Source organism: Culex pipiens, chromosome 1 (genome assembly GCF_016801865.2).
Source record: "Culex pipiens pallens isolate TS chromosome 1, TS_CPP_V2, whole genome shotgun sequence".
NCBI lineage: Eukaryota > Metazoa > Arthropoda > Insecta > Diptera > Culicidae > Culex > Culex pipiens.
The window spans coordinates 116,200,759-116,227,344 of NC_068937.1; the positions used below are offsets into that span (position 1 = coordinate 116,200,759).

A 26,586-nucleotide genomic window follows, 5' to 3' on the forward strand; every position below is an offset into this window, starting at 1 on the left:
TTTGACAGAGAAGCAGGTCACCTTGGTTCCAAATCGGGTTAGTTTGTAAATCGGTTTAAAACCAAATTTACAACTTTCCACTATCGCCACGAGCTTGTAAAAATCCGTGGTGTTCTTCACCACCAAAGGTGGTTGCTTTTGTTTACCTGCCGACTGGCCGGGTGGTGGAACCGCCGGGGCGTCCCCTCCTCCTGCTGGGCTGGCATTGTTGTTGTTTTTGTTATCCGCAAGCGGGCTGAACTTGTTGTTGTTGAGCAGGGTCTTCTCAACTTTTTCTCCTTCGATGCCGATTCCAGTGACCTCGCTGGACTTCTTCCGCTTCCGATTCCCGCGGACGGGACGAAAATCTTCCTCCTCGGAGGATTCTTCCACCTCCATCTGTCAAAAACTTTCAAGCACGCGAGATGACAACACGAGCAAAACACGTCTTTACTTGTCGCTGGCTGGCGACTGAGTGTTGACCATTTTGTGCATTGTGCTGAAGTTTGATTGAATTTGGTTGCCGGAGTCCTGAGTTATAATTACAAATGTTTACGGTAGTCGAGCTCGACGCATTTGTGTCAAAAGCGTTCTGACCTGTCATCCCTTCGGTAAATTGCCGCACTTACATCAATTTTCAGGCTGTGTCAAGATAGCACGACAAGCTTTTTTTTCCATATGAAAAGTTACAAAAATGCATGAAAATTTGTCGTGGTTTATTGAATATCTCAGGATTGGAAACGAATTTTGGTGATCTGTGAAGGTCAAAAGGCTGTGAAGGTGAGCCATTATGAACCACACAAAATGGCGTTCTCACTCAATTCGGCCCAAAATGCACGTGCGACAAGTTTAGCAACAGCAGGATGCTCGTTAAATCTCAAATAGAAATTCCACCAATGTTCAATTTCCTGAAAAATTGAAAAGGCTTTAGCATCTTCAAACTAGGTTAAAAATAGATTCATTCGAATCAGTCAGGTGTAAACGTTGAACCAATTTAGATCAGGAAGTGGTTTCAAAATTTATTCCGTTCTCTCGCATAAATTTGAGCGTGGGAAAAAGGGCACCTCAAACATAATTGCCAACACGTGCCGTCACAGCTACGATTCGACCTTCGAACTTCAGCAGTGTTAAGTTATGTTCTACAGCGGCTGAGTAGCACCCACTTCTTCGCGATCAACTGGTTTCGATTGAGTTCAGTTTATTTTTGTTGGAAAAAGCTCACACCTCCCCTTCAATTCTGAGGTGGTGAGAAAAGCCCGGTGAACTGGTTCCATTAGTCGAAAGCTCTGCGGCGGTGAAGGCCCCTTTTGACGTCAACGGATTGCCCAAAAAGCGACACACACAAAAAAAAGACAAGATGTAAACGAAACCCAAAATCAACAAAGTGAGCAGACCGCGCCGCCGCGTTCGAATGAGGTTGGATGTCGGCACGATATCGAACTTTAGGCAAAAAACGCTTAGGTCGTTGATTCGCATGTTTTGATAATGAGTGGTAAACTCCTTCTTTGCGATTTAATTACAGCACAAAAAGCTTTTCATCCAGTCACAATAGCTGCCAACTTGATTGAACTGTTCACATCTAATAGAAGCATTTTTTCCTTTATTTCTTTCAGGTAAGCATCTCCCATTGATCAGATTTGAGTAAGTTGAGTGGATTTGATGGTTTCAAGGCATTTCTTTCCAAAATATCACAACATCACCAAAACAAGCTTGTAAAATTACACAGCTCCCGATCACGCTCTCTATTTACAAGTTTCTTTGTACACGTTATGCTTTAGATGCTAATACTGTAGAATCACTGGTCCATGTTCCGTACGGAAAGTTGCGTTGTGTGCTGCACGGGTGCGCTGGCCGAGCTGGGTTTTCGTCGGTCCAGCAGCTCCTTCAGGGCCGCCGCCGAGGGCAGTTCGACCAGCACGGCCAGCCCGGCTCCGAAGAGCACCGTCCACAGGTAGATCTGGGCCACGAAGGTTGACTGAGGAGGGGAAAGGAAAAGTGAAAATGGTTGTAGCTTTTATAAGAAATGGGATAATTGATTGGCCCGTGTTGAAATTCCTTATCCGGAAGTTCGATTGATCCAGTATTATTAATAATCCCTGATCTGATTCGAATTCAGCCATTTGAGCCAAGTTACTATCGATATATTGGGGTTAAAATTAAAATTCTATGTAACTAGATATACACTCACAATTACCCGCTCGCTGGAGAAGACCGGCCCCTTGACCGCTCCGTACACCAGCTCGATCACGGTAAAGTGTATCAGGTACACGCTGTAGCTGAGCTTGCCGCCGACGCCGAAGATCGGGTGGCTGAAGAAGCTCTTGAGCAGCGTACCGGTCGCCGTCAGCGCCAACGCCAGCTGGATCAGGGTCGTCAGAACGGGCCAAATCTGGCGGAACAGGGTCGCGTACATCGCGGACAGCAGCGGCGGAACCTGGCTGTTGTATGCCACCACCCAGTAGACGGACGCCAGCGAGAAGACGTACAGTGCGGTCGCCACGACAAACATCACCCGGAACAGACCGGAGTTGAGGACGGTCTTGCGGGACTCGCGGTACCGGTGGTAGATGAAGCCGGCGAACATCCCGAACGAGTACGCGCCGATGTTCTGCTCGAACGGGAAGTACATGTCGTAGTGGTACAGGTGCTCCCGATTGTACCGGTACAGCTCCTTCATCTGGGTAGTCATGGCCGGCGTGATGCGGTGCACGTAGTTGGTGTAGGTCGGTATGACGGCCGCGCACACGAACGCCGCGGAGAAGATGTAGTTCTTGAGCGTTGGCCAGCGCCAGATCAGCATCATGACGACCATTCCGTAGATGAAGAGCTGCATGTCTGCCGCCAGGTACCAGGACTGGATGAGACACTGTTGGAGAAATGAAAGCTTATGTTAGTCACAGCAATACAGAGCACCGACTCGAATCTTACCGGTTGATTCGTGCGGACGTAGTTGTTGAAAAACAGCAGGTTCGCCCACCACCAGCGCCGACAGTTCTCCTGGGACTCCCCGATGAACTGCTGCCCCATTGGGCCGTCCATCAGTCGCTTCATAAAGCCGACCTGCAGCAGTATGATGAACGCATACGACGGTATAATTCGGCAGAGCCGTCCCCGCAGCTTCTCCCAGAAGATCTTGACCGTAAAGTCCGGATTCTTGCGGATGTGCTCGAGGAAGTTGATGGTCAGCAGCATGCCCGAGATCGACAGGAACGTCTGCACGTAGTTCTGGAACTCGGCTATGTAGATCACGGTGACCGGTTTGTGCTGGATGCCCTCCATGTAGTCCGTGTTCGTGGACGGCGCCTTGCCGTGGGCGGTCGTAATGTGCAGAAACACCACCCGGCACATCTGGATCATGCGGAACGCCTCGAGGAACTGCAGATCTTGACGAATCCGCCCATCTGTAGAATCCTTCAAGCGGTAGATGTTCCTCGGTATCGAGAACGACACCAACAGCTTATCGCGGCCGGATTTCGGCGATTGCATGAAGTAATTCGCTGGGGCGTTCTTTCCGGGTCGCATCCGCAGGTCGTACACCGTAGATCCTACCACCGTCAGCACCAGCAGCAACGATACCACGTAGAACAGTACCTCCAGCGCGTCAACAGGCTGCACAGCGTTCTGCTTCGTGTAGCAGTGGTAGATTTGAACTTGCGACTGAACCTGCAGATGGTACCGTCGGCTGATCTTCTCGTTGATGCAGGCCTGGGCAAGTCGGGCGTAAGATTGCTCATCGTTGGGCAGCGCGTCGAGTTGCGTCGAATAGCCGCCGATCGAGTGGAGGAACTGTTTGCACTCCTGGATGCACACGCCACGCTCCAGCCGGGTGTGGTCGTAGTGGAGGGTGTCTTGCGAAAATGTCTACAGGATTGGGAACGAATGGATGGGAATAAAAAACGAGATGATCGTTACATGTTTGTTTGGGCAGTGAAGTGTCAAGCAGCGATGTAATTTGTTTGACAAAGCTTGCGAATCCGGAATCGAGCGTGAATCAGTGGGTAAACGATTGAAGTGTGAGCTCACGCTGTCACAGATTTTAGACTCAATTGAAGTTCTGAATAGATTGACTTTTAAAGAATTGACGGTTGTGTCTTGTAGTTTGTGGGTGTAATGTTTCTTAAGCTTAAACACATTTACTCTGTAGTAATACACTAGTTCATGATAGATTTGTTGAACACACATTGAAAGTGGCTTGTGAATGAAAGTACAACCCATTCAGTTTAAATGGCTCTGTCTTCCCCTAACAACCCACTGTAAAAAATGTTTGACTGTTGCGAATCGCCAACCGTCAATGGAAGTGAAAGCTATTCCTTCGGTTTTCACTTCCTAGCGAAGCACTCTGCACGTCAGCTGCCGGCAGTGGTTTGCCAGACGTGTACATCTTTTAAGAAGTGAAGCTGGAGATATTGCTGATGATGCTCGTGGTTTGTGCAGCCGACTGCTTGCTCAATTATGATGATTGAGCGCCGTCAAGGCGGATTTCTCTTGGATGGCTCTTTTTTTCTCCCAAACTAGAGGCCAATATTTGTGATTTGAGATGTGTTGCATAATTTAGCACTGTGCGTAGGTGACCTTCGCGAGTTAGGCTGGATTTTCATGGATCATGCAACGACATCGTAAGCACGAGCATCGAAATTTTTACGATGCTCTTGGATGGCGTTATGACTTAGCTATGACTCAAACCTAAATAACGGGCAGACCGCCATTTTTCCCGCAAGCGTTTCAAGAAGGAACGGTAGAAAATGGGAGAGAAACGCTTGGGAAACGTCAACACAAAGCAACACGTGCACGGAAAAACCAAAGATAAAAATTTTAGACAAATGCAGGAGAACTTTTAATTTAGAACCATTCAAAATTTATTTCCGGATAGAACAAAATAATATTAATATTAACAATGTTTGGCAGCATTTAGAAGAGCACAACAAAAAAATTCAGAAATTCAGAAATTCAGAAATTCAGAAATTCAGAAATTCAGAAATTCAGAAATTCAGAAATTCAGAAATTCAGAAATTCAGAAATTCAGAAATTCAGAAATTCAGAAATTCAGAAATTTAGAAATTCAGAAATTCAGAAATTCAGAAATTCAGAAATTCAGAAATTCAGAAATTCAGAAATTCAGAAATTCAGAAATTAAGAAATTCAGAAATTCAGAAATTCAGAAATTCAGAAATTCAGAAATTCAGAAATTCAGAAATTCAGAAATTCAGAAATTCAGAAATTCAGAAATTCAGAAATTCAGAAATTCAGAAATTCAGAAATTCAGAAATTCAGAAATTCAGAAATTCAGAAATTCAGAAATTCAGAAATTTAGAAATTCAGAAATTCAGAAATTCAGAAATTCAGAAATTCAGAAATTCAGAAATTCAGAAATTCAGAAATTCAGAAATTCAGAAATTCAGAAATTCAGAAATTCAGAAATTTAGAAATTCAGAAATTCAGAAATTCAGAAATTCAGAAATTCAGAAATTCAGAAATTCAGAAATTCAGAAATTCAGAAATTCAGAAATTCAGAAATTCAGAAATTAAGAAATTCTGAAATTCTGAAATTCTGAAATTCTGAAATTCTGAAATTCTGAAATTCTGAAATTCTGAAATTCTGAAATTCTGAAATTCTGAAATTCTGAAATTCTGAAATTCTGAAATTCTGAAATTCAGAAATTCTGAAATTATGAAATTATGAAATTATGAAATTCTGAAATTCTGAAATTCTGAAATTCTGAAATTCTGAAATTCTGAAATTCTGAAATTCTGAAATTCTGAAATTCTGAAATTCTGAAATTCTGAAATTCTGAAATTCTGAAATTCTGAAATTCTGAAATTCTGAAATTCTGAAATTCTGAAATTCTGAAATTCTGAAATTCTGAAATTCTGAAATTCTGAAATTCTGAAATTCTGAAATTCAGAAATTCAGAAATTCAGAAATTCAGAAATTCAGAAATTCAGGAATTCAGAAATGCAGAAATTCAGAAATTCAGACATTCAGAAATTCAGAAATTCAGAAATTCAGAAATTCAGAAATTCAGAAATTCAGAAATTCAGAAATTCAGAAATTCAGAAATTCAGAAATTTAGAAATTCAGACATTCAGAAATTCAGAATTTCAGAAATTCAGAAATCCTGAAATTCTGAAATACTGAAATACTGAAATTCTGAAATTCTGAATTTCTTTAATTATGAAATTAAGAAATTCTGAAAATATGAAATTGAGAAATTTAGAAATTGAGAAATTCTGAAATTCTTTCTTAATTTCGGAATTTCTTAATTTCTGAATTTCTGAATTTCTGAATTTCTGAATTTCTGAATTTCTTGATTTCTTAATTTCTTAATTTCTTAATTTCTTAATTTCTTAATTTCTTAATTTCTTAATTTCTTAATTTCTTAATTTCTTAATTTCTTAATTTCTTAATTTCTTAATTTCTTAATTTCTTAATTTCTTAATTTCTTAATTTCTCAATTTCTTAATTTCTTAATTTCTTAATTTCTTAATTTCTTAATTTCTTAATTTCTTAATTTCTTAATTTCTTAATTTCTTAATTTCTTAATTTCTTAATTTCTTAATTTCTTAATTTCTTAATTTCTTAATTTCTTAATTTCTTAATTTCTTAATTTCTTAATTTCTTAATTTCTTAATTTCTTAATTTCTTAATTTCTTAATTTCTTAATTTCTTAATTTCTTAATTTCTTAATTTCTTAATTTCTTAATTTCTTAATTTCTTAATTTCTTAATTTCTTAATATCTTAATTTCTTAATTTCTAAATTTCTTAATTTCTTAATTTCTTAATTTCTTAATTTCTTAATTTCTTAATTTCTTAATTTCTTAATTTCTTAATTTCTTAATTTCTTAATTTCTTAATTTCTTAATTTCTTAATTTTTTAATTTCTTAATTTCATAATTTCTTAATTTCTTAATTTCTTAATTTCTTAATTTCTTAATTTCTTAATTTCTTAATTTCTTAATTTCTTAATTTCTTTATTTCATTATTTCATTATTTCTTTATTTCTTTATTTCTTTATTTCTTTATTTCTTTATTTCTTTATTTCTTTTTTTCTTTATTTCTTTATTTCTTTATTTCTTTATTTCTTTATTTCTTTATTTCTTTATTTCTTTATTTCTTTATTTCTTTATTTCTTTATTTCTTTATTTCTTTATTTCTTTATTTCTTTATTTCTTTATTGCTTTATTTCTTTATTTCTTTATTTTTTTTCTTTACTTGCTTTTCTTCTTAATTTCTCCCACTCTTCTAACCTTCAGCCAGAACTATGATGCAATTATCAAATATTTATTCCATAAAAATAAATATGAAAAAAAATCTAATTTTTTCCATGTTTTCAACTTTCCGTGCATGGTAAACCGTACACACTTTGATCTAGCGTACTGTTTAAAAATGTTCTATGTTTATGGGAAACACTCGTATCATAGGTGGCAATCAACATTTTCCTTGAATGACATACATTTCATGCTGTGAAATAAAATCAAAATTCTTTCTTGTTATTTGAAAACGTAAAAACCCACTTTAAAATAATTTGAGGTAGCCTATCGCCTCTTTTCAAAACTTTGTCGACATCAACATCAGCCGATTCCATTGTTGCCATTTTGGCATCGGAAAAATCTCATGTGTTTGCCACAAAACGCTTGAAACGCTTGCCTGCTTGAAATATTCACGGAAATATTTCACAGCGTTATTTGGTTTGTGTCCATGGTGTCGCGGCAGCAATATGGCTGACAGGACAGGCATCGAACTACGATGTACTGACATTTTAGCAAAGCATGGTAGTGACTATGCTTTCGATGTCGGTCATCTTACGATGCTCGTGCATCGAAAATCAAAAGTCGGAAAATCACATTTTCGGGGCTTTCCGGCAATTAGTATTTGTTTTTATTGTTCGTACTGCCATGAACAATCAATCTAAACTATTTTACCACTTAACTTGGTCGAAAAATATGAGTTTTCGACCAAATTTGACCACGAGCATCGAAAGCCGCTTTCGATGTCGGTCATCGAAAAATCCATGAAAATCCACCCTTACAGGGTCGCATAAGCCGTTGACATCCTGCGGTTGTGGGAAATTTGGCACGTGCGATATTTTTGTCCGTTCAAATTATGCTTTGTAAATTTGGTCAGGCTTGTTCACATAGAAGTGTCAAAACAAAACAATTATTTTTTATTGTTGTGAATATTTCATCAATTTCATTAACTGAAAACTATCCGCATATTTAAAATAGCTTTTATTTCCAATAACTAGTTAATTTTGATCCAAAAGATGTCACACTGGTTCGAAATGGTAATGCGTGGCACCGAATGATTTGAATTGTTTGCTCGACAAACATCAATATGTGACGCAGTGGTGGAGCTTTCTGTTATTGAAATTATATTTTCAGGTGGAGCCGTCATTTGGGTAAACTATCGGTAATTGAGCTTATATATAGCCTAATGATGGATAGATTTTAGTAATTTGAGTTGATTTGTTTTTGTTTTCGTAATATCAACTCAGGAAAATGCATTTTAAATGGTTTGCAGGTGATTGCCCTTCTATTTCCATTACAATTTTGAAATATTTTGAAAAAAAAAGAATTCCCAGCCTTTGTACAAGGGTAGGGGGAAACACAAATTTAGAACAATATTGTGGATTTAGTTCGTAGCTGGATTTTCTGGCATCTTCTCACGGTCATTGGAAACGGTCGTGGATAGACCTAGGGGTTCCCAGTTGGAGTGAAAAAAAATCAATTTGTAGAAAAATTATGGATTAAAATTTAGCTTTTTAATGACTTCTCCGACATTTTGAATAATTGTTTGAACATGCTCGCAATTTTTTTATTCTGTCGGAAAAGTATTATTTTTCTTGAAAAAACTTTCATTTTTAATCACATGATCACCCCTAATTCTGGCTCGATGCCGCCATTATGCGACCGCGTGCTCCGTTTGTTTGTCAACAAAGCTGCAGCTGGATGGTGAGACGAAGTGAGGGGGGAAGAGATTTTGACACTTTTATGCCCGCATCTGGCCCGCCGCCTATTTCGTCGGTCGTTGAGTCGCCGGTTGTTTTCAGCGACCGAGTCCAGCTAGGAACTGATCGTACAATGGCCTAAACGGCAAGCTAAGAAAAACTCAAAACAAATTTGTCTCACACATAAGGCTACGTGGCAAGTTTTCACGAAAAAGGCGGATTTTTTTCACGATTTTCAACCAAACTGCATCAATAACTAAAAAACTTAATCCACCTACGTGGTTGATGCCTTCCTCACTTTTTACCAACAATGGGTAATATGAGTGTTGTTGTTGTTGTTGTTAATTTCTTTATTCCCGGCAGCTTTAACCTTTCGGTCATTCGCTGCCCGTAATATGAGTGGTTTGGACATATATTCCAGCTATTTTTTTTTTTAGATCCAGAAAAACACGTACACATATAAAACTTAAGTAATCATATCTCGAGACAGGGTTGCCAGATCTTCAATGTTTTGGACTCGTTGGAAAGGTTTTTTGATAACCTAACAAACGATGGGTCGGATGGTGGATTCGGACACAGTTTACATACATTTAAGTGGGATCCGGCTTCAAAAAAGTGCATCAATAACACTTATGTGGCCATATCTCGAGACAAGGTTGCCAGATCTTCAATGTTTCAGACTCGTTGGAAAGGTTTTTTGAAAACCTTATCAACGATGGGTCAGATGGTGGATCCGGACATAGTTTACATACATTTAAGTGAGATCCGGCTCCCAACAAGTACATAATATTACTTAAGTGGACATATCTCGAGACAGGGTTGCCAGTTCTTCAATGTATTGGACTCGTTGGAAAGGTTTTTCGATTACCTAACAAACGATGGGTTGGATGGTGGATCCGGACATAGTTTACATACATTTAAGTGAGATCCGGCTTCAAAAAAGTACATAAATATTACTTAAGTGGCTATATCTCGAGACAGGGTTGCCAGATCTTCAATGTTTTGGACTCGTTGGAAAGGTCTTTTGATTACCTAACCAACGATGGGTTGGATGATGGATCCGGACATAGTTTTCATGCATATAAGTGAGATCCGGCTCCCAACAAGTACATAAATATTACTTAAGTGGCTATATCTCGAGACAGGGTTGCCAGATCTTCAATGTATTGGACTCGTTGGAAAGGTTTTTCGATTATCTAACCAACGATGGGTATGATGGTGGATCCGGACATAGCTTACATACATTTAAGTGAGATCAGGCTTCCAAAAAGTACATAAATATTACTTAAGTGGCTATATCTCGCGACAGGGTTGCCAGATCTTCAATGTTTTGGATTCGTTGGAAAGGTCTTTTGATTACCTAACCAACGATGGGTTGGATGATGGATCCGGACATAGTTTTCATGCATATAAGTGAGATCCGGATAAATGTGAAAACACATTTTTATATATAACTTTTGAACTACTTATCGAAACTTCAAACAATTCAATAGCGATGTATGGGACCCTAAACCAAGTCGAATGCAACCGGTTTGATCAAAATCGGTCCAGCCAGTGCTGAGAAAACTTGGCAAGAATTTTGAACACATACATACATACACACACACACACATACACACACACACACACATACACACACACACACATACACACACACACACACATACACACACACATACACACACACACATACACACACACAGACATTTGTTCAGTTTTCGATTCTGAGTCGATAGGTATACATGAATATAGGTCTACGAGCTGTTTTTCTAAAGTTCAATTTTCGAGCAGGATTATAGCCTTACCTCAGTGAGGAAGGCAAAATGATGAAAATGCATATGGGACATTTATGCGATCAGGGGCAGAAAACCGGAGTAGAATTCAATAAGTAAAATATTTGCAGGCAATGTCGAGTTCACGGTATAACGTTTATCAATTAATTTCTAATATAATTTTATTTATTTTTTAATTTTTGGAGCACAGCTCAGAAAAAGACGTTTAACTTCAGAAACAAATATAAAGAAATTAAGCAATTTTGTGATAAGAGCACAATGCAATAATGATTGAAGCAACTGATGATGAAAAAATAAGGCTCAGAATTTGATTTTTTTTACATTTCTTCCTTTTTGTGACAAGTGCTGATGGACAATAACCTATAATATAATTTATTAACGGTGTTTTATTTTTTGTGAGATTTTGATTTTTACCATAAGCCAAATTGTAAGTTAGTGGCAAATTGTTTGTAAAAGTCAACAAAGTCAAAATTAAAAGTGATGAGCCATTACTTTTTACATGGATTACTTTGAAAGTAACGCTGACAGAAAATAATTTTAAATTTAAAAATGAAACACGTTTTACGTAAAATTTTGACATGAAAATTTGTTACCTCATGTTTTCTAAGAAAGTAGAGATTATTTGATTACAATCATCATGACTTAATGGAATATAATTTAAAATTATATTCCTGTGTTTCAGTAGATTTGGTGGCTTTGATTCAGACATTTTTTGAATATGAAATAGATAAATGTTATGTACAGTACCTCTAGAAGTTGTTTTGTTTGCAAAACTTATTTTATTTAAAATTTCTGTTCAATTTCTCGCTAAGCAAAAAAAGAATGAATGATTGCAAATTTTGGGATGCTCCAAAAGAATAAAAGGAAAAAAGGAAAAAATATTTTTCTCAAATATATCTGGTTTTTTTTCATAACATTTCAGTTTCATAAGTTTAGGATATTCAAAAATGAAATTTTTAAAAGCTTACTTAACAAATTGTTCTTTAATATTTGCGTTGTTTTGTTAAAATTACCATTTCTTGAAAATTACCTTTTTGAATCCTGTATTGTTTCAAAATTGGGGTTTAAATAATTTTGTGAAGAGTACATAAGGTTCCCGTAGTTTTGAAGATACTAAAATTAGTGCAACAAAAATCTAAGCGCTAAAGCTCTAGTTGATGTGCACCAATAAAGAATAACATACAGACATGACTGGAGTTTGTGTTCAATCATTCCAACTTAACAAATCACAAATTTTGTTTTTTTGCTTGAGATTAAATGATATATCTAAAATCTGCTAACCGTCCTCCAATTGGTTTAATTTGACTGATAAAAGCAACAATTATCTCCTCAGCAAAAAAAAATCGCAAATAACCGCGCCGAATTGCTCCTAATTGCAGAAAGCATTGTTTTAACAGCGTTTGCAAAACAGTGCAAATTACCGAATTAAGCCAATCAGTCGAATTAACCGCCCTTTTTTAAAGAAGGCAAACCAAAAAAAAAAAAACTCACCGTCAAATTGCGGTACAGTTCCGACGACTCATCCAGGCTGATGGTCGCGTGCACCACGCAGAACGCGTACTCATCCCGATGCTCCCGCCGGCACTCCTCATAGTCATCGTACTCAAACACCTTCGGGAACTTGAGGTACTCGGATACTGTGCGATGGAAGTGGAGGAAAAATATGTGGAGAATATGATTATGAGGTTGTTCTGGTAGTTTTTTTTGTTTAGTGAAGTTTAGAAAAAATAAGAATATCTAGTTTCTTTGAAAAATGTCCCAACTGGATTCAAACCCTACCTTATAGAAGGGGAGCAAATTTCGGTGAAATGACCCAGTTGAATTCAAAAAGGGCGCCGACTTACGTTCAATAAAGCCGTTGCGGCTGGCCTCGACCACCGTTGGTAGGTGGGCCACTAACGGCAGAACCAGCAGCACTACCAGTGGCCATTGTAGTGCCATTTGGCTCGTCATCCTCACCGCCGCCGCCGCCAACCCGTGTAGGCAAGGTCTTGATTATGCTAGCGTAACGCAGGGTTCCAACTTCAAGGGCCTGATGGACGTAAAATAGATAAGAGATCGAATCACGAACTGGTTTTTTTTTTCGGTGGCTGAGAAGTTTTGAGGCAGATGATGACTGAAGGAAACACAGCCCAAAGTGGATAACGGCCAGACTGTTTGGCTCGTCTACAAATCGTCGGCAAGATCGGTCAATAGACAAATGTTTGGCAAGCAAATGTGAGTTAAACTGGAATGTGGATGTTTGACTTGTCGTGGTTGAAAAAGGCTTTGTTACTGTACTTAATGCTAAATTTTGATGAGTAAGACATATCCGTTCAAGAGATATTGTTAACTAAACATAAACTGTGTTGATTTCGCACCTAAATGGCTTATGCGTTTGACGCCAATCGGCAAAATATGTGTTGTCATGTTGTCCAACCAAATAAAGCTGCAAAAGATGGACTTTCCACATGCAGACCTGGAACAAGTCAATGGGAAATCCAAAATTCCTGAACCTGAAAAATGCGACGATGTTATTAGGTGGAAATCGGGTCTGTTTTGACTATTTACGATCTATGTAGCATGTGTGCATGTTAAATAGGTTGCAAACAAACAAATAATGCATTGAAAAACTTTTCTTTAGCGCCACATGTGAAATTTTGTATGGATATGATTTTGAATGAAATTTATTTGTGACACTGTTCAGAGTAATTTTAAAAATATTTGTTTTTTTTAAATATCAAAATATTCAAATTGAAAAATATAAATTATAAATATAAATATTAAAATGAGCTTATACTTTTTAGACATGTTTTATAGTTACCATACAAATGAAGAAATGATTGTAATCAAGCAAAAGTATAAATCAAGACCAGAGTTGCCAGGTTGCCGTATAAATCTTGGAATGCCAGATCTTTCAACTATCATCCAGAATAAGGATATCCGATCGAGCTCAATTTTTTTCTGGGGGATCCTTGACCGAAATAATTAGACCCGTATTTTTTTGTTTGGCCATTACGGTGACCTACGCCATGTTAGGGTGGTTCAAAAAATGACAGGGTAGGGTGGTTCGTCGATTTTCGCAAAAACCACTTTTTTCAAAAAATCATATCTCCGCGCCATTTCATCCGATTTTAGCTGTCCTAGACGCAAAAGAAAGGTGATGAGTTTGGCTATTTGGGAAAAATAGTAAGAAGTTTCAAAAACCTAGCTTAACATTTGAAAAGGTCGTATGAAAACTCAAAATGCTGTTTTGAAGGTCTCGGGACGAAAGAGCCTATGTCTGAAAATATTTTTAACGGATTCTTCGGAAAATTTTACATAAAATATCAAAAAATGGTGAAGTTATGTCATCGATACTCTGAGATAAGATTTTTTGAAAATAAAAACTGGATTTTTCGACGCGCCACGCACAAAAATGGGAAAATGACGAAAACGGGAAAAAATCAACTTTTTTCACTAAAACTGCGATAACTTTAAAATTTCAGCGATGACCTATAGATGTTATGGTACCAAAAGTTGCGTCTTTTAATTACGAAAATTTTTGTTTCTTAACATGTATGGGTCATCGCTGAAATTTTAAAGTGGCGTGGCGCGTCGAAAAATCCAGTTTTTATTTTCAAAAGATCGTATCTCAGAGTATCGATGACATAACTTCACCATTTTTTTATATGTTATGTTAAATTTTCCGAGGAATCTGATAAAAATATTTTTAGACATAGGCTCTTTCGTCCCGAGACCTTCAAAACAGCATTTTAGTTTTTCATACGACCTTTTTAAATGTTAAGCTAGATTTTTGAAACTTCTTACTATTTTTCTCATAAAGCCATACTAATCACCTTTCTTTTGCGTCTAGGACAGCTAAAATCGGATGAAATGACGCGGAGATATGATTTTTTGAAAAAAAGTGTTTTTTGCGAAAATCGACGAAAATTGCCATTTTTCGAACCACCCTAACACGGCGTAGGTCACCGTAATGGCCAAACAAAAAAATACGGGACGAATTATTTTGGCCAAGGATCCCCCAGAAAAATTTTGAGCCCGATCGGAGAACTTTTTTTTCGAATCATGCTGTTTTCGTGGGGAATTGCTGTATTATTGAAATTGTAGTTGGAAAGGGAAGTTTTTTTCAGCACGAGTCGTACATTTTTTCCAACTAGGTTTACCGAGTTGGATAAATACAACGAGTGCTAAAAAATCATGTTTTGCAACGAGTTGCTTACAACATTTTTCGCAATTTCGAAAAACGCCTTTTGAATGTAATTTTATGTCAAACATCCATGTGTTAAGTTAATTCAACGTTCAAAACAAAAAATGTTAATAAATGCTACTATCCAATACTAGTGTTGAAATGTTCAACTTTTCAGCACCCAATTCAGTGCTAAAAAGTAGAACTTTTCAGCACTGGTATTGAAAAGTATTAATTTTCCATTCTGCTATTATTGGTAGGGAAAAGTAAGAAATTTCATTTCTCTAGAAAGACAAAAAAAAATTGATGGTTTCACAGCGGAATTGCAAAAATAAAATTTAAACCATTTTGAAGAAAAAAGGTTTGCCCGGTCAAAATTTTAAAAAATTTGGAAAAATCTAGCAGGCAAAAATCAAGCACTTCTGAATAAGGACAAGGGAGGAGGATTTAAATTTAGTCTAAAGATGTAGAATTCAGATGGCCTCAAAAAGTTTAATTTAAGTTTTGATTTACATAAATATTTGGGTAATTCTTTACCAACTCACACGAAATCGAGAAAAGTTGCCCCGACCCCTTTTCGATTTGCGTGAAACTTTGTTCTAAGGGGTAACTTTTGTCCCTGATCACGAATCTGAGGTCCGTTTTTTGATATTTCGTGACGGAGGGGCGGTACAACCCCTTTCATTTTTGAACATGCAAAAAAAGAGGTGTTTTTCAATAGTTTGCAGCCTGAAACGGTGATAAGATAGAGATTTGGTGTCAAAGTGACTTTTATGTAAAATTAGACGCCTGATTTGATGACATACTCAGAATTCCTTAACGTATTTTTCATTAAAAAAAACACTTAAAAGTTTAGAAAACTCTGCAATTTTTCGTTGCTCGTCTGTATTTTTTTTTGGAAATTATCATTCTATGGGAACTTCAATGTTCTTTTGGAATCTACATTGACCCAGAAGGGTCATTTCTTCATTTAGAACAAAAAAATTCATTATAAAATTTTGTTTTTTTTAATAACTTTGCAGGGTAATTTTTTAGAGTGTAACAATATTCTACAAAGTTGTAGAGCAGACAATTACAAAAATTTTGATATGTAAACGTAATAGGCTTGCTTAAAAACATCACGAGTCGCGATTTTACGAAAAAAAATGTTTGAAAAAGTTACTTTTTGTGTTTCTGTTTGTTTCGTCGTTCATGTCTGTCGCAGGTGACGATGAACGGCCATGATCAACGACGACCAACTTTTTCAATATATCAAAATTTTTATGATTTTTTGCTCTACAATTTTTAGAACACTTACACTTACTTACACTATAAAAAAATAACCCAGCAAAATTAGAAAAAAACACGAAATTTTTAAACGAAAAATTTTGTTCTAAATGAAAAAATGACTCTTCTGGGTCAATGTAGATTCGAAAAGTAAATTAAATTTCCCTTAAATTGACTTGTTCCAAAAAAAATTACAGTCGAATAATGGAAATCGGCAGAGTTTTTAAAACTTTTTTAGTGTTTTTATCGATGAAAAATACGTTTTTTCCGGAATTCTGAGTACGCCATCAAATCGGGCGTCTAATTTTTCTTAAAAGTCACTTTAACACCATTCTATCTCATCACCGTTTCAGGCTGCAAATTATTCAAAAACACCTCTCTTTTCGCATGTTCAAAAATGGAAGGGGTCATACCGCCCCTTCGTCACGAGATATCTAAAAACGGACCTCGGATTCGTGATCAGGGACAAAAGTTACCCCTTAGGACAAAGTTGGCAAGAGTTGGGGAAGAAATACCCATTTACAAAATTGTTTAATTTTTGAATAAAATCGTTCGCAAAATCATGTTCGAAACTGGAAAAAATCTGTCATAATCCGGCACAGATAATATATTAATCTTTATTCTAGCTGTCGCTTGAAAACAATTGGCATTTCCTGAATTAACAATCGTTTGTTTTTTTTTTGCAAAAATTATCAAATAATGATAATTTTGAAATTTTATTTTTATATTTTGTAATATCTTTTATCAGTAGAACTTTTTAACTCCAAATTTAAATTACATCAACACTTATTTTCCGGTGAATTTTAAAATGTGATCTTTTCGGTGCTTACTAATATTTTTTAAATATTATTTTGAAAAAATAATAATAGGGTCACATTGACAGTGCCGCAGAATCCAATTGATTTAAGTAAAAAATGAAGAAATGTTGACCATTTCCAGCAAGAATGCACAAAAACAAATATTTTGCGAACTGTAGACATTTTTGTTGGAGCTTATTTTCTTTATCTAGGAATTTCGCGTCCAAAAATATTCAAAGTAATAAGAAAACAAACGCTGAAGCTATCAAAAACTTTCAATTCTCATAAAATTGAGTCTTGAGTAGGTAGATTGGAGTTTTATGTTTTTGTTATTATCTATTATTGTTGTAAGTCTTGTTTTTGCTTCTTCTTGATCATTGCCAACGGTAACAACAAAATTTAAAAAAAAAAAATCGTTTTTTAGTTGAAACTTAAAATTGATAATCTTTATCGAGTACTGGAAATGCTGGGTTGTTTTGATATTCTAGTTTACATTGAATTAAAACTTTAATCCACTTTTTCTTTTTGCTTGTTTTTATTAAACTCGTTCATTTTCCTTCAATCACTTAGCCGATCATTCGCCGTTCCACAAAACTTCCAACAGCGCCAAATTTTCACCATTTTCCCAGTTTTCCCGCGTTCACTCACTTTTGCACACACAATTTTGGGATTCGTGCGCAACGCACCTTTTCCTCATTACATGCGATCTCTTCGTTGAGCCTGATCTCTGACTCCACCAAACTTTACAATTCGGTTAAATTCCGTAAAATCTTCCTCTAAACACTAATGGCATGGGTCAACAGAAACGTCCGGGCTGGTGGCACACCGGTTTTTCTCTCTCTCTCTTTGATTTCACTTGACGAAAAACACTTATTGCGAAAATAAAAATATTCAAAAAAAAAAAAAGCAACCCCTCTGCAAAGTTCTTAAGTAAACTGACCCGTCGCGTTTGCTTGCCGAAGAGCTTGTAAGTACCGCGCGACCGCGTCTGGCGGCTGTCCGAACGAGACTGATCGGTTTTGAGGCCGCGCCGCCATCCAGGGTGGTGTAGTGCGGATCGCCGTTGTCGTCACACGATCGGAACGTCGCCGACGCACGCTGATGATCCACCCATTTTTCGTGAGGAGAAAATGAAGAAGTGGGAGGGGTGGTGGGAGGAGGGTAGTTTTCCACAAATTCACCGGCGGCGTCGGCTGGCTTGGGTCTAGTGCGTCATAGGTTGGTCCAAAGGTTCGTCGCTTGGCGCGAATTTGTAGCTACCATGTGCGCGTGAGCGGTTACTTTCCGGGTCAGAGCATCCGTTTCTTGGATTTGTGCTGTTTAATTTATTTAATTTATAATTTTTTTTTTTGCTAAGAGGGTCACTTTGTGCCACTTGCATTGATGCAGTTTAAAAGGGTGGTTCACGTTATCTACTTCTAGCATTAAACAATATATATTTGGATCATTAAAATGTAAACATTTGAGAGAGCAGAATATTTGGTTGGAGCTTTCCTCATTTTAACCCAAAAAAGGTCACTCAAAAGATTCGGAAATAATTTTCATGTGAATAAAAAAATTTAAAAAAAAAACTTGGTCCATAAAGGATTATCCTGGTTTAAAAAAAGTACTTAAATTTCACTTAAGTGGTCATAACTTGAGCAAGGGTTGCCAGATCTTCAAGTTGTTAAACTTGTTTGGAAGATTCTTGGATAACCAATAACCATAACCAATTATAGGGGTCCGGATTTAATTTTTATTTAGATAAGTGAGATCTGACTTCATAAAAGTAGGTGTAAGAGCCGTAGACCCATAGATCTCTCTTAAGGGAGTCCTAGAATGACCCAAGACCTCCCAAAACATTTACCCTCGACAACCTAACCCCGCCTTTAGACGGGTTTCGATTTAAAAAAAATCGCCAAAAATCAATTTTACAACCGATTTTGGATCATTAAAAAGCATTGTAAAAAAGAACTCTTAAAATTTTAGAAAATTTTAGGGTTGGAAATTTAACTTGTTTTATGTGACTTTGCCAAGTTTTTGAATATGTCATTTCTAGGGGTCAACGTTGGTTGTGTTTTTTAATAACATTTCCTATATTTTCTGTAAAAAGAAGTATGCAGAAATTTTTGTAGTGTCCCATATTATGCCACTACGTATTTTTTTGCAATTTAAGTGATGATGGTGCCATTCTATAGCAGAAAATGCGAAAAACATGCAAAAAAATTAAAAAATGGCTGTAAAAACGTGAAAAAAAAAATAGATAGGCAAGAAGTTATTATGTTAGGTGGTAGAATAGCATGAGCATGAGCATGGTTGACTGCCAATGAGCTGCTACTCCGTTATTGACAGATCAGCTGAAGTTAAAAAATGGATCAAAAATGATCAGTGGGAGCCAACCATCCGTTCACTGGTTAACCTCTGAAGATCTCTACTTTATTGGTCAATACCGGCGCCCTCCCAAGAAGCCTGCAGTTCAACGAAAGGGAGGAATGTTAGTCCGATAGTTGAAGTTGCAGACTCATCAAGCACATAGTTTTTCGCTATATACTTGTTGATACCGCTTGAGACCGTTGAATCCACAGCATCTCCTTCAAGCATCACGTGATTATTATTTTTTTTTTTGTTAGTAGGATAAGGTATTGGCTTTTTGATGCCTCCCGAGCTACAACGCTATGGGGAGGACTTTCATAACAGACCCGTCGGTGAGCCTTCCGAGCAACGATGCTATGGGAAGGTCTTTCTGGTTAACACACAAAATCACTCACACACAGTTATTTTGCTCTACATTAACTCAACGATCCAAATTGTCAGTGCGTCTTTCGATCATTATATAGAAATGGCTTTTTCACCGCAAAAAAAATAAAACCTTATTCGAAAAATTTAAACACAATCCACCCGACGCCGTGCCTTCCGATCAACGATGATATAGGAAGGGCTTTGAAAATCACAAAAGAAATCACCTTTCACTCCGAATATTTTTACGACCACGCGCTCCCTTTGTCAATTATGCACTCAGTTATTATGTTAGGTGGTAGAATATGCAGCCGGACCCTAAGCTGACAGTTTTCGCGAATTACGCGTATTCACCGACAGATGGCCAGTGGGCCTCGTCGGATCCGCCCATTAATTACGCAACTCAAAATTTGCATGGGAAACTTTTTTTTCGTGACGGCTTTCGCGGCACGCTCCTTTCAACTGTTCTAGACTAATATTTGGACGAGGCGTATCGCTAAACAAGTTTTTTACAAAAATGATTCCAAACTGCTTATTTTGTCGTTTTAAACCGAAACAAAGCAAACATAATTTTTATTAAAACTATTCACCATTTTCAAAAATTTGTCTAGATAACATCAAAGGCCGCCATCTTAGGCCCACTGGGCCCACAAAAAGAGGTACGCTCAGTTTGTATGGGAGCTGTCAACATGCTCCCGGGCTGAGAATATGCCAAATAGGGGAAGGTGGGGCAAGACGACCATATGGGGCAAGAGGAACAATCGCTCGTACGGCCGTAATTTTTACAATTTTTATTATTTCCAATATGAGGAATTGTTGCTAGCAATGCAATTAACTGATTCTACTACCACGTAACCGCCAAAACGACGTAAACGCCACGGGGCGTGAGATTTAATGAAGTTTTTTTCAAAACCTTTGTTTTCTTATAATATTTGGATAGTACAAAATAAGGCTTAAGGTTCGTTTTAAGGCTCATTTTATCAAAATGCTATTTTTCCTAGATCAGTAGTGTCCCTACCAATGACTTGCACGTATTATAAAGTATGATTTAACTTTTGGTTATTTTTGTTGAGAGCGTTTAAAAAATCTTGTTCAGGAGGAGCAAGTGTACCATATCGATTTTTAGTATGGAAAAAAATCCGAATTGCAGCAACAACATATTTTATTGGGAAATAAATACATAAAAGTACTTACAAATTGAAAAACAATTGTTAAAAAAAATTGTCCATGCAAAATATAGTGATATTATGAAAATTTCCTTTTTTTCATCTATGTAATAATTTTTTTTCGTAAAAACGATCAATTTTTTAGTAAAATATTATGATTGAATATAAAAATTAAAGAAACGTTTCAAATACATTCCAATCTGATGTATCTAAGTGATAATAGTTCAATTGTTAGCAAATTAACATGTTGTTTCATGCATTGTTCCTCTTGCCCCAACGGGTTGTTCGTCTTGCCCCACTAGTTGAGAAGAACGTACGGAAAATTAATTTTTTTTAGATCAACTTTTTACATTGAAAAACAGGATTTTTTTAAAAACTTGTTCTATCAAAGTCTTAGTTAAGACCTGCAATAACATGATTATAAAAAAAATCCGACAGATTTTTTAACGTTTTTGATGGGTTATAACGAGCATTTCCTTAGCTTGTTACACTTGCCCCACTTTCCCCTACTTCCAAAATCAAACATAAACTAAACAAGATAAATGCAAATTAAAATACTAAAATTAAAACAAGAAAAACATAAAACAATAGAAGTAAGTTTTTTTGTAGAACAAAAGTTGCTCAAAATTACCTCCTAAACAAGTGAAAAATAAAAATTTTCGAAAAAATAAAATTTGGGCAGTAGAGGGTTAACAAACCATACTGATTGGAGCTATGCGGGTATGATTCGTGGTCAAAAATCACTGGCCTCTTGTTTGTTACCCTAAAGAACTGAACTCTAGGGAGTCCTAGGATGACCTAGAATATTTCAAAACATTAATAAAGCAGTCTACCATGCTCACTGAAGCTATTCGGGTATGATCAGTGGTCTAAAATCACTGGCCTCTTGCTGGTTACGGTGGTAGACTCACCGGCTTTAGCTCTAAGGAGTTCTTGGATGACCAAGAACATCTCAATAAGTTGTTACAACAATGCACTGTAGCCTTCCATACTCACTGAAGCAGTCTGGGTAGGATCCGTTTTCAAAATCTTGAAGTTTCGACTTGTCTCTATGGTAAGCCTCTTTCACAAACGATTAAAACGAATAAAAACAAGGGAATGAATGTTTCAATCATGCTCAGACATATCAGAACTCATAGTTTTTGCTGATACGCTTCGAGTGAAGCTAAGATGATCGAAATCCATAATTAAATAGAGGTTTTATGCGTGATTTTGAAAGTAGCAAAAATACGATTTTTCGTACATTTTTACCCGAAATGCTCAAAATTCGACAAATTGTAACTTTTGAACCCCGGGGTTTAGAGAGTTGGTCCAGAAGACTTCTTTTCCATGTCTCGGCGAGATCTTTCGAAAAAATTTGATCCCGTTCGTGTACATCCTTGGACAAAATCGGCACATTCTCCTGTAAGACTCATCGAAAAGGTCTCAAAATTATTTATTTAAACCTCTAACCACCACCCTAACCACTCATTTTTCACTTCAAATTAAAATTTCTCGAAAACTAATGAAGGAAATGATCTCATTCTTCCTGCAGAGTGTTATTAAAGATGTTGACTGCCTCCAATTCAAATTCCATCCAATATGAACAATTCTGTAAAAAAGGCAAGGAAACCCGTAAAAAATCTCGATTTTTCTGTGGGCGGGAAGGAGTTAAAGATGCAAAACATGAAGACTTCCGGTCACTTGTCTAAATTCCAGATACATGCGCTGACACATTTTCAAACACTACACCCAACTGGCAGTCGCATGATTGTGATGCATGGCGGCATGAAAGTATATCAGAATCTGCATGAAATCTGTCCTCATACATTTTTTGCGATATAGGAGTATGACATTTTTGCCCGTTACCGACAATTATCGACATTACCGACGGCTTTTTGGTTGTATTTCACAAAAAAAACCCCTTTACAGAACGAGGATTGAACCACCAACTTCTTGGTTATTGATCCGACACGCTACCACCGCGCCATGGACGCTTGATGAAAAGTGAGTGAAAGAGCACCAACATATGCTTCTCTTTGGAGTGTTGCTCGGGGACGGGCCAGCATTACATGTGTTGGTAAGAACTGCAGATCGCTGAAATTTTTACACGCGGGCAAAAATGATCTACGGGCTTGCTGCAAAAAATGTTATAAAATATGACATTTTCTGCAGCAAATCCAATGTTGCAGATTTTGAGATATATTTTTCCTTTGGGTGTAATTTTGAACTACTTATCGAAACTTTGAACAATTCAATTTCAATCATAACCTTCAAATTAATCAAGCATAATTTTTGAAAAGGTTTACTAATAGATAATTTAAAATTATTTTAATTAAAAACATCGTTAATTTTTTTCAAAATATTCATTTTTTAACATTGAAAATCGAACCAAAAGTTATCGAGATATCGTCAGCTAAAAATGACAGGCAAATGTAAAACTCTATTTAGATGCATAGTTTTGGTACTTGATCACGAATCTGAGGTGCATTCTTCGATATCTCGTAAAGGAGGGTAGTACGACCCCTTTCATTTTTAAACATTCGAAAAAGACGTGTTTTCAATAATTTGCAGCTGATTTACAAATTTGCTGTAAAACATTAGACGCCTGATTTGATGGCGTACTTGAAATTCCGAAAAAACGTATTTTTCATCGAAAATGAGATAAAAATGTTTGGGACATGTCATTTTATGAGAAATTCAATATGCTTTTGCAAAAACCCTAATGGGTAATTTTCTCATTCAGATTTGTTTTTTTTTTACAATGTTTTTTTTCGTGTTTTTTTGTAACTTTGCAGGGTTATTTTTTGGAGTGCTGTGTGAGTTGGCAGTTTCCGCGCAAAATATATATAAAAACACAGTTGTTCTTGCTGCTTGCTACGAAGCGTTTAATATCAATTCTATCCATCTAAACAAATAAAATTATTCGAACACACACATTTTGTAATATATAGATGGGATTCCCCAGCGTCAAAGTTGATTAAGAATTTATAAAGCCTTTTCATTGTTTTATTTTACAAGATCTGGCTTTTAAAGTGAAACAAATTATTGATTTTCAAGAAATAACTCTTGACAACATTGAATGTAATCACCCTATAAATAAAACAAAGATTCATTACAATTCAGTTCACCCTTCACCACGGCTGTTACATTGTAAACAATCTTTCCCAATTGCAGAGAGGATGTATCGCCAATGCGCGAAAACAAAAACCATACATTGCACCCTTTTGGCCGAGGTTTTCATTTGACGTTTACTTTATTTAAACTTGCAAACGCTTTGGAGCGTATCGACTAGCGTAATTGAATTTCGGCAAGTACAGTTTATTATTCCGACTTGTAAGCACACGTCCTTTTTGTGGTGTAATTCAAGGATTTTAACTGGTTTCAACTTGATTAAAATAAATGGAAAAGGTTTTTCAAGGGAATGTTAAATTAAATATTAATGGCTATTTGAAAAATTGTTCAATTATTGTATCGATATTGAAAAAAAAAAAACTTCCTTTGAAATCACATTGGCTCACCGCTGTATTATTCGTAAAGCTTTCGGAGTTTTTGTGACGCTTCTAGAACTGTGTCTCATAAACATGCAAAAGCTCAAACTCTCGCACAGCTTTCCATTCAAGCCCACATCTCACCGATCCTGAGACAATCAAAGTTGGCTTAAGCTCATCAACGAGTGACGCACGGAATGCCGCAAATCTTCACAGTACAAAAAAGTGTGAATCTGAAGGTTTAAATTGACCTCAATCAGTTTTAATTGTACCCCAGTGGGTTATGAATAAAATAAAGATATTGAAAAAATCTTTATAAGATCTTTCCTTAATTTTCAATGTATTTTTTTTTTTCACTGTGTTACCAACCACCCAAAAAAAATATACATGTCAAACAGAAAAAGCTCTACAACACGTGCCGACCTAACCAACTCCGGATGCTCGGAGAAGTAGTAAAACATTAGGAGAAAAAAAAACAATCACAATTCGTCACGTCAAATTGCGCCGTTTGCGGTTTCGTTTTGGAGGTGTGTTTCTCGGCAAACATGATCTGCCAATTTGGTGTGGGGGCTTTTTTTTTGTTTTGATAATTACCCTTACCTTAAGTGGACCCTCGTGGGAAAATTCGATTTACGGCGCCACGGGGGATCTCCCGAGCTGCTGCTAAATCTGCGGGACCATTTCTTCTAAAAGTCGAACAATATCGTAGTGTATTGAACTGCGAGTTGTAACTTAATCGTAGGCGAGCTCCCTGCCAAGTCGAGGAACCCCGGGGGACGTCGAATTGTGTGTTGTTACTTCGGAGAAGAAGTTGATCTTTTGACCTTCAACAATCACGCTAACTTTTAGTGAGTTTGAATGTAAACATAGACCTTCAGCATAATTCAAATGCACGAGTTTATGATGAAATGAGTCATTGTGTGATGAGAATCACAATGGAAGGCAAATTTTCTTCATGAAGGAAAACCCTCTTCTCGGGGAACTCCCACGTTTGACCTCACAGTCATTACGGTTCATCCGAGGCTTTTTAATTACCAAATCAAGCTGCTTTTTTGGAGAAGTCTTTCGTCGATTTTTTAATTAACTGCGCATGTTTAAAGTTGATGCATTCGAAGAATCGTTGGAGACAAGATCTGTGCTTGAGCTAATTAGGGAGGTAATAAAACAAAAACAAAAACGAGACGTCAATCAGATTTCGGAAATTTCAAAAGCAAAACATTGTCGTTCTCCCGGGTCGTGACATGTTATTATCGATTTTTGTCCATTAGGCAAAGCCCAATTCATGCCAGCTTTAATTGTTACTCGTCGAGTGGTACGACAAGGTCTACCAGCTTTGGGGGCTCGATCTTGTACTGAAACTTCATTTGAGAAGACAATCCTCTGCAATCGATGAATGTTACCTATCAAATTGAAATCACTCCAAATTTCTAACCTTGCATTTTATTGTATCAAAAAAGAAGCCCCTGCCAAATTGGGGCCATCACTGAAAGTTCGCGGTTGTAAAATCGATGCCCGCGCGCCCGTGGCACGCTCAGAACCGATCGAGTGAGTGGTTTGAACCACCCCAACACTTAACAACAACCTCAGCGGATTGACGTCAATCCCCGTTCAAGATCGGGTGGGGAGGCCCCCGGTGACCATCAGGTCGAACCATCGCCGTTCTGCTGCTGGCAGAGGTGGCCTGACCCCACGGTGGCTGTTTCGGCGCTTTTTTGACCCTTAAATGTTTATTCATAAATCTAGTTGAATTCATGTTTAATTTTAAATAACAAATCGATGGATTCTGTGCTCTCTTAAGCTAACTAGTTCGGAAAACACGCAAGCTTAGTTCATGAAAGCACAAAGATGTTGAAATCAAAGTTGGCTCTTATTTTTCCAAATGCAAAAAAAAATATATTTTGACCACATTCACCATGAGCAATATCCCACTGTGCAGTCACAATTGCGCCGTCAGTTCAAAGGAAGGAGGATGTGTCGATCTGCGTGCAGATGTATACGTTAAACTAATAAGGATCTTCTCTCTACCAAGAGCTGAACCAACCACCGCCAGTTAGCTCATTGATAAAGGGAAATTAGTCTTACCAATATTCTTATTCAAATATTCAAATAAGGTTTTTTGGTTAATTTTGTCCTTCATTAAGGAAATAATGCTTTTCAAAAGAATTATTCTAGTATCGGCCCAGACTCGCCAATACGGATAATCAACTCTTAGGATTTTTCGCTGTCTTTTTAATGTCCAGCTAAAGTATGATTCCAAAATGGCGGAAATGAAATCTTTATGAATCT

General features: G+C 36.9%; 2 protein-coding genes across 8 annotated transcripts in view; one reads left to right on the top strand and one right to left on the bottom strand.

Moving 5' to 3' along the window:
- Positions 1 to 26,586, top strand: part of LOC120415460 (complexin) — a 488,836-nt gene that overhangs the window by 34,779 nt on the left and 427,471 nt on the right. The window lies entirely within an intron of this gene.
- Positions 1,692 to 17,971, bottom strand: LOC120415445 (nose resistant to fluoxetine protein 6-like). Its single transcript, XM_039576996.2, has 6 exons — positions 17,598 to 17,971; positions 12,563 to 12,750; positions 12,210 to 12,355; positions 2,908 to 3,840; positions 2,168 to 2,845; positions 1,692 to 1,954 (listed from the first exon to the last, which is right to left on the bottom strand). Exons 2-6 carry the CDS (start codon positions 12,669 to 12,671, stop codon positions 1,775 to 1,777), a joined length of 2,046 nt encoding a protein of 681 aa, XP_039432930.1. The 5' UTR covers positions 12,672 to 12,750; positions 17,598 to 17,971; the 3' UTR covers positions 1,692 to 1,774.

Coding starts and splice junctions, on each gene's coding strand:
- LOC120415445 (XM_039576996.2), bottom strand. CDS start 12,671: ATGACGAGCCAAATGGCACTACAATGGCCACTGGTAGTGCTGCTGGTT. Junction 3,841..12,209: donor AACTGTACCGCAATTTGACG/GTGAGTTTTTTT, acceptor CCAATCCTGTAG/ACATTTTCGCAAGACACCCT. Junction 2,846..2,907: donor ACGTCCGCACGAATCAACCG/GTAAGATTCGAG, acceptor TTTCTCCAACAG/TGTCTCATCCAGTCCTGGTA.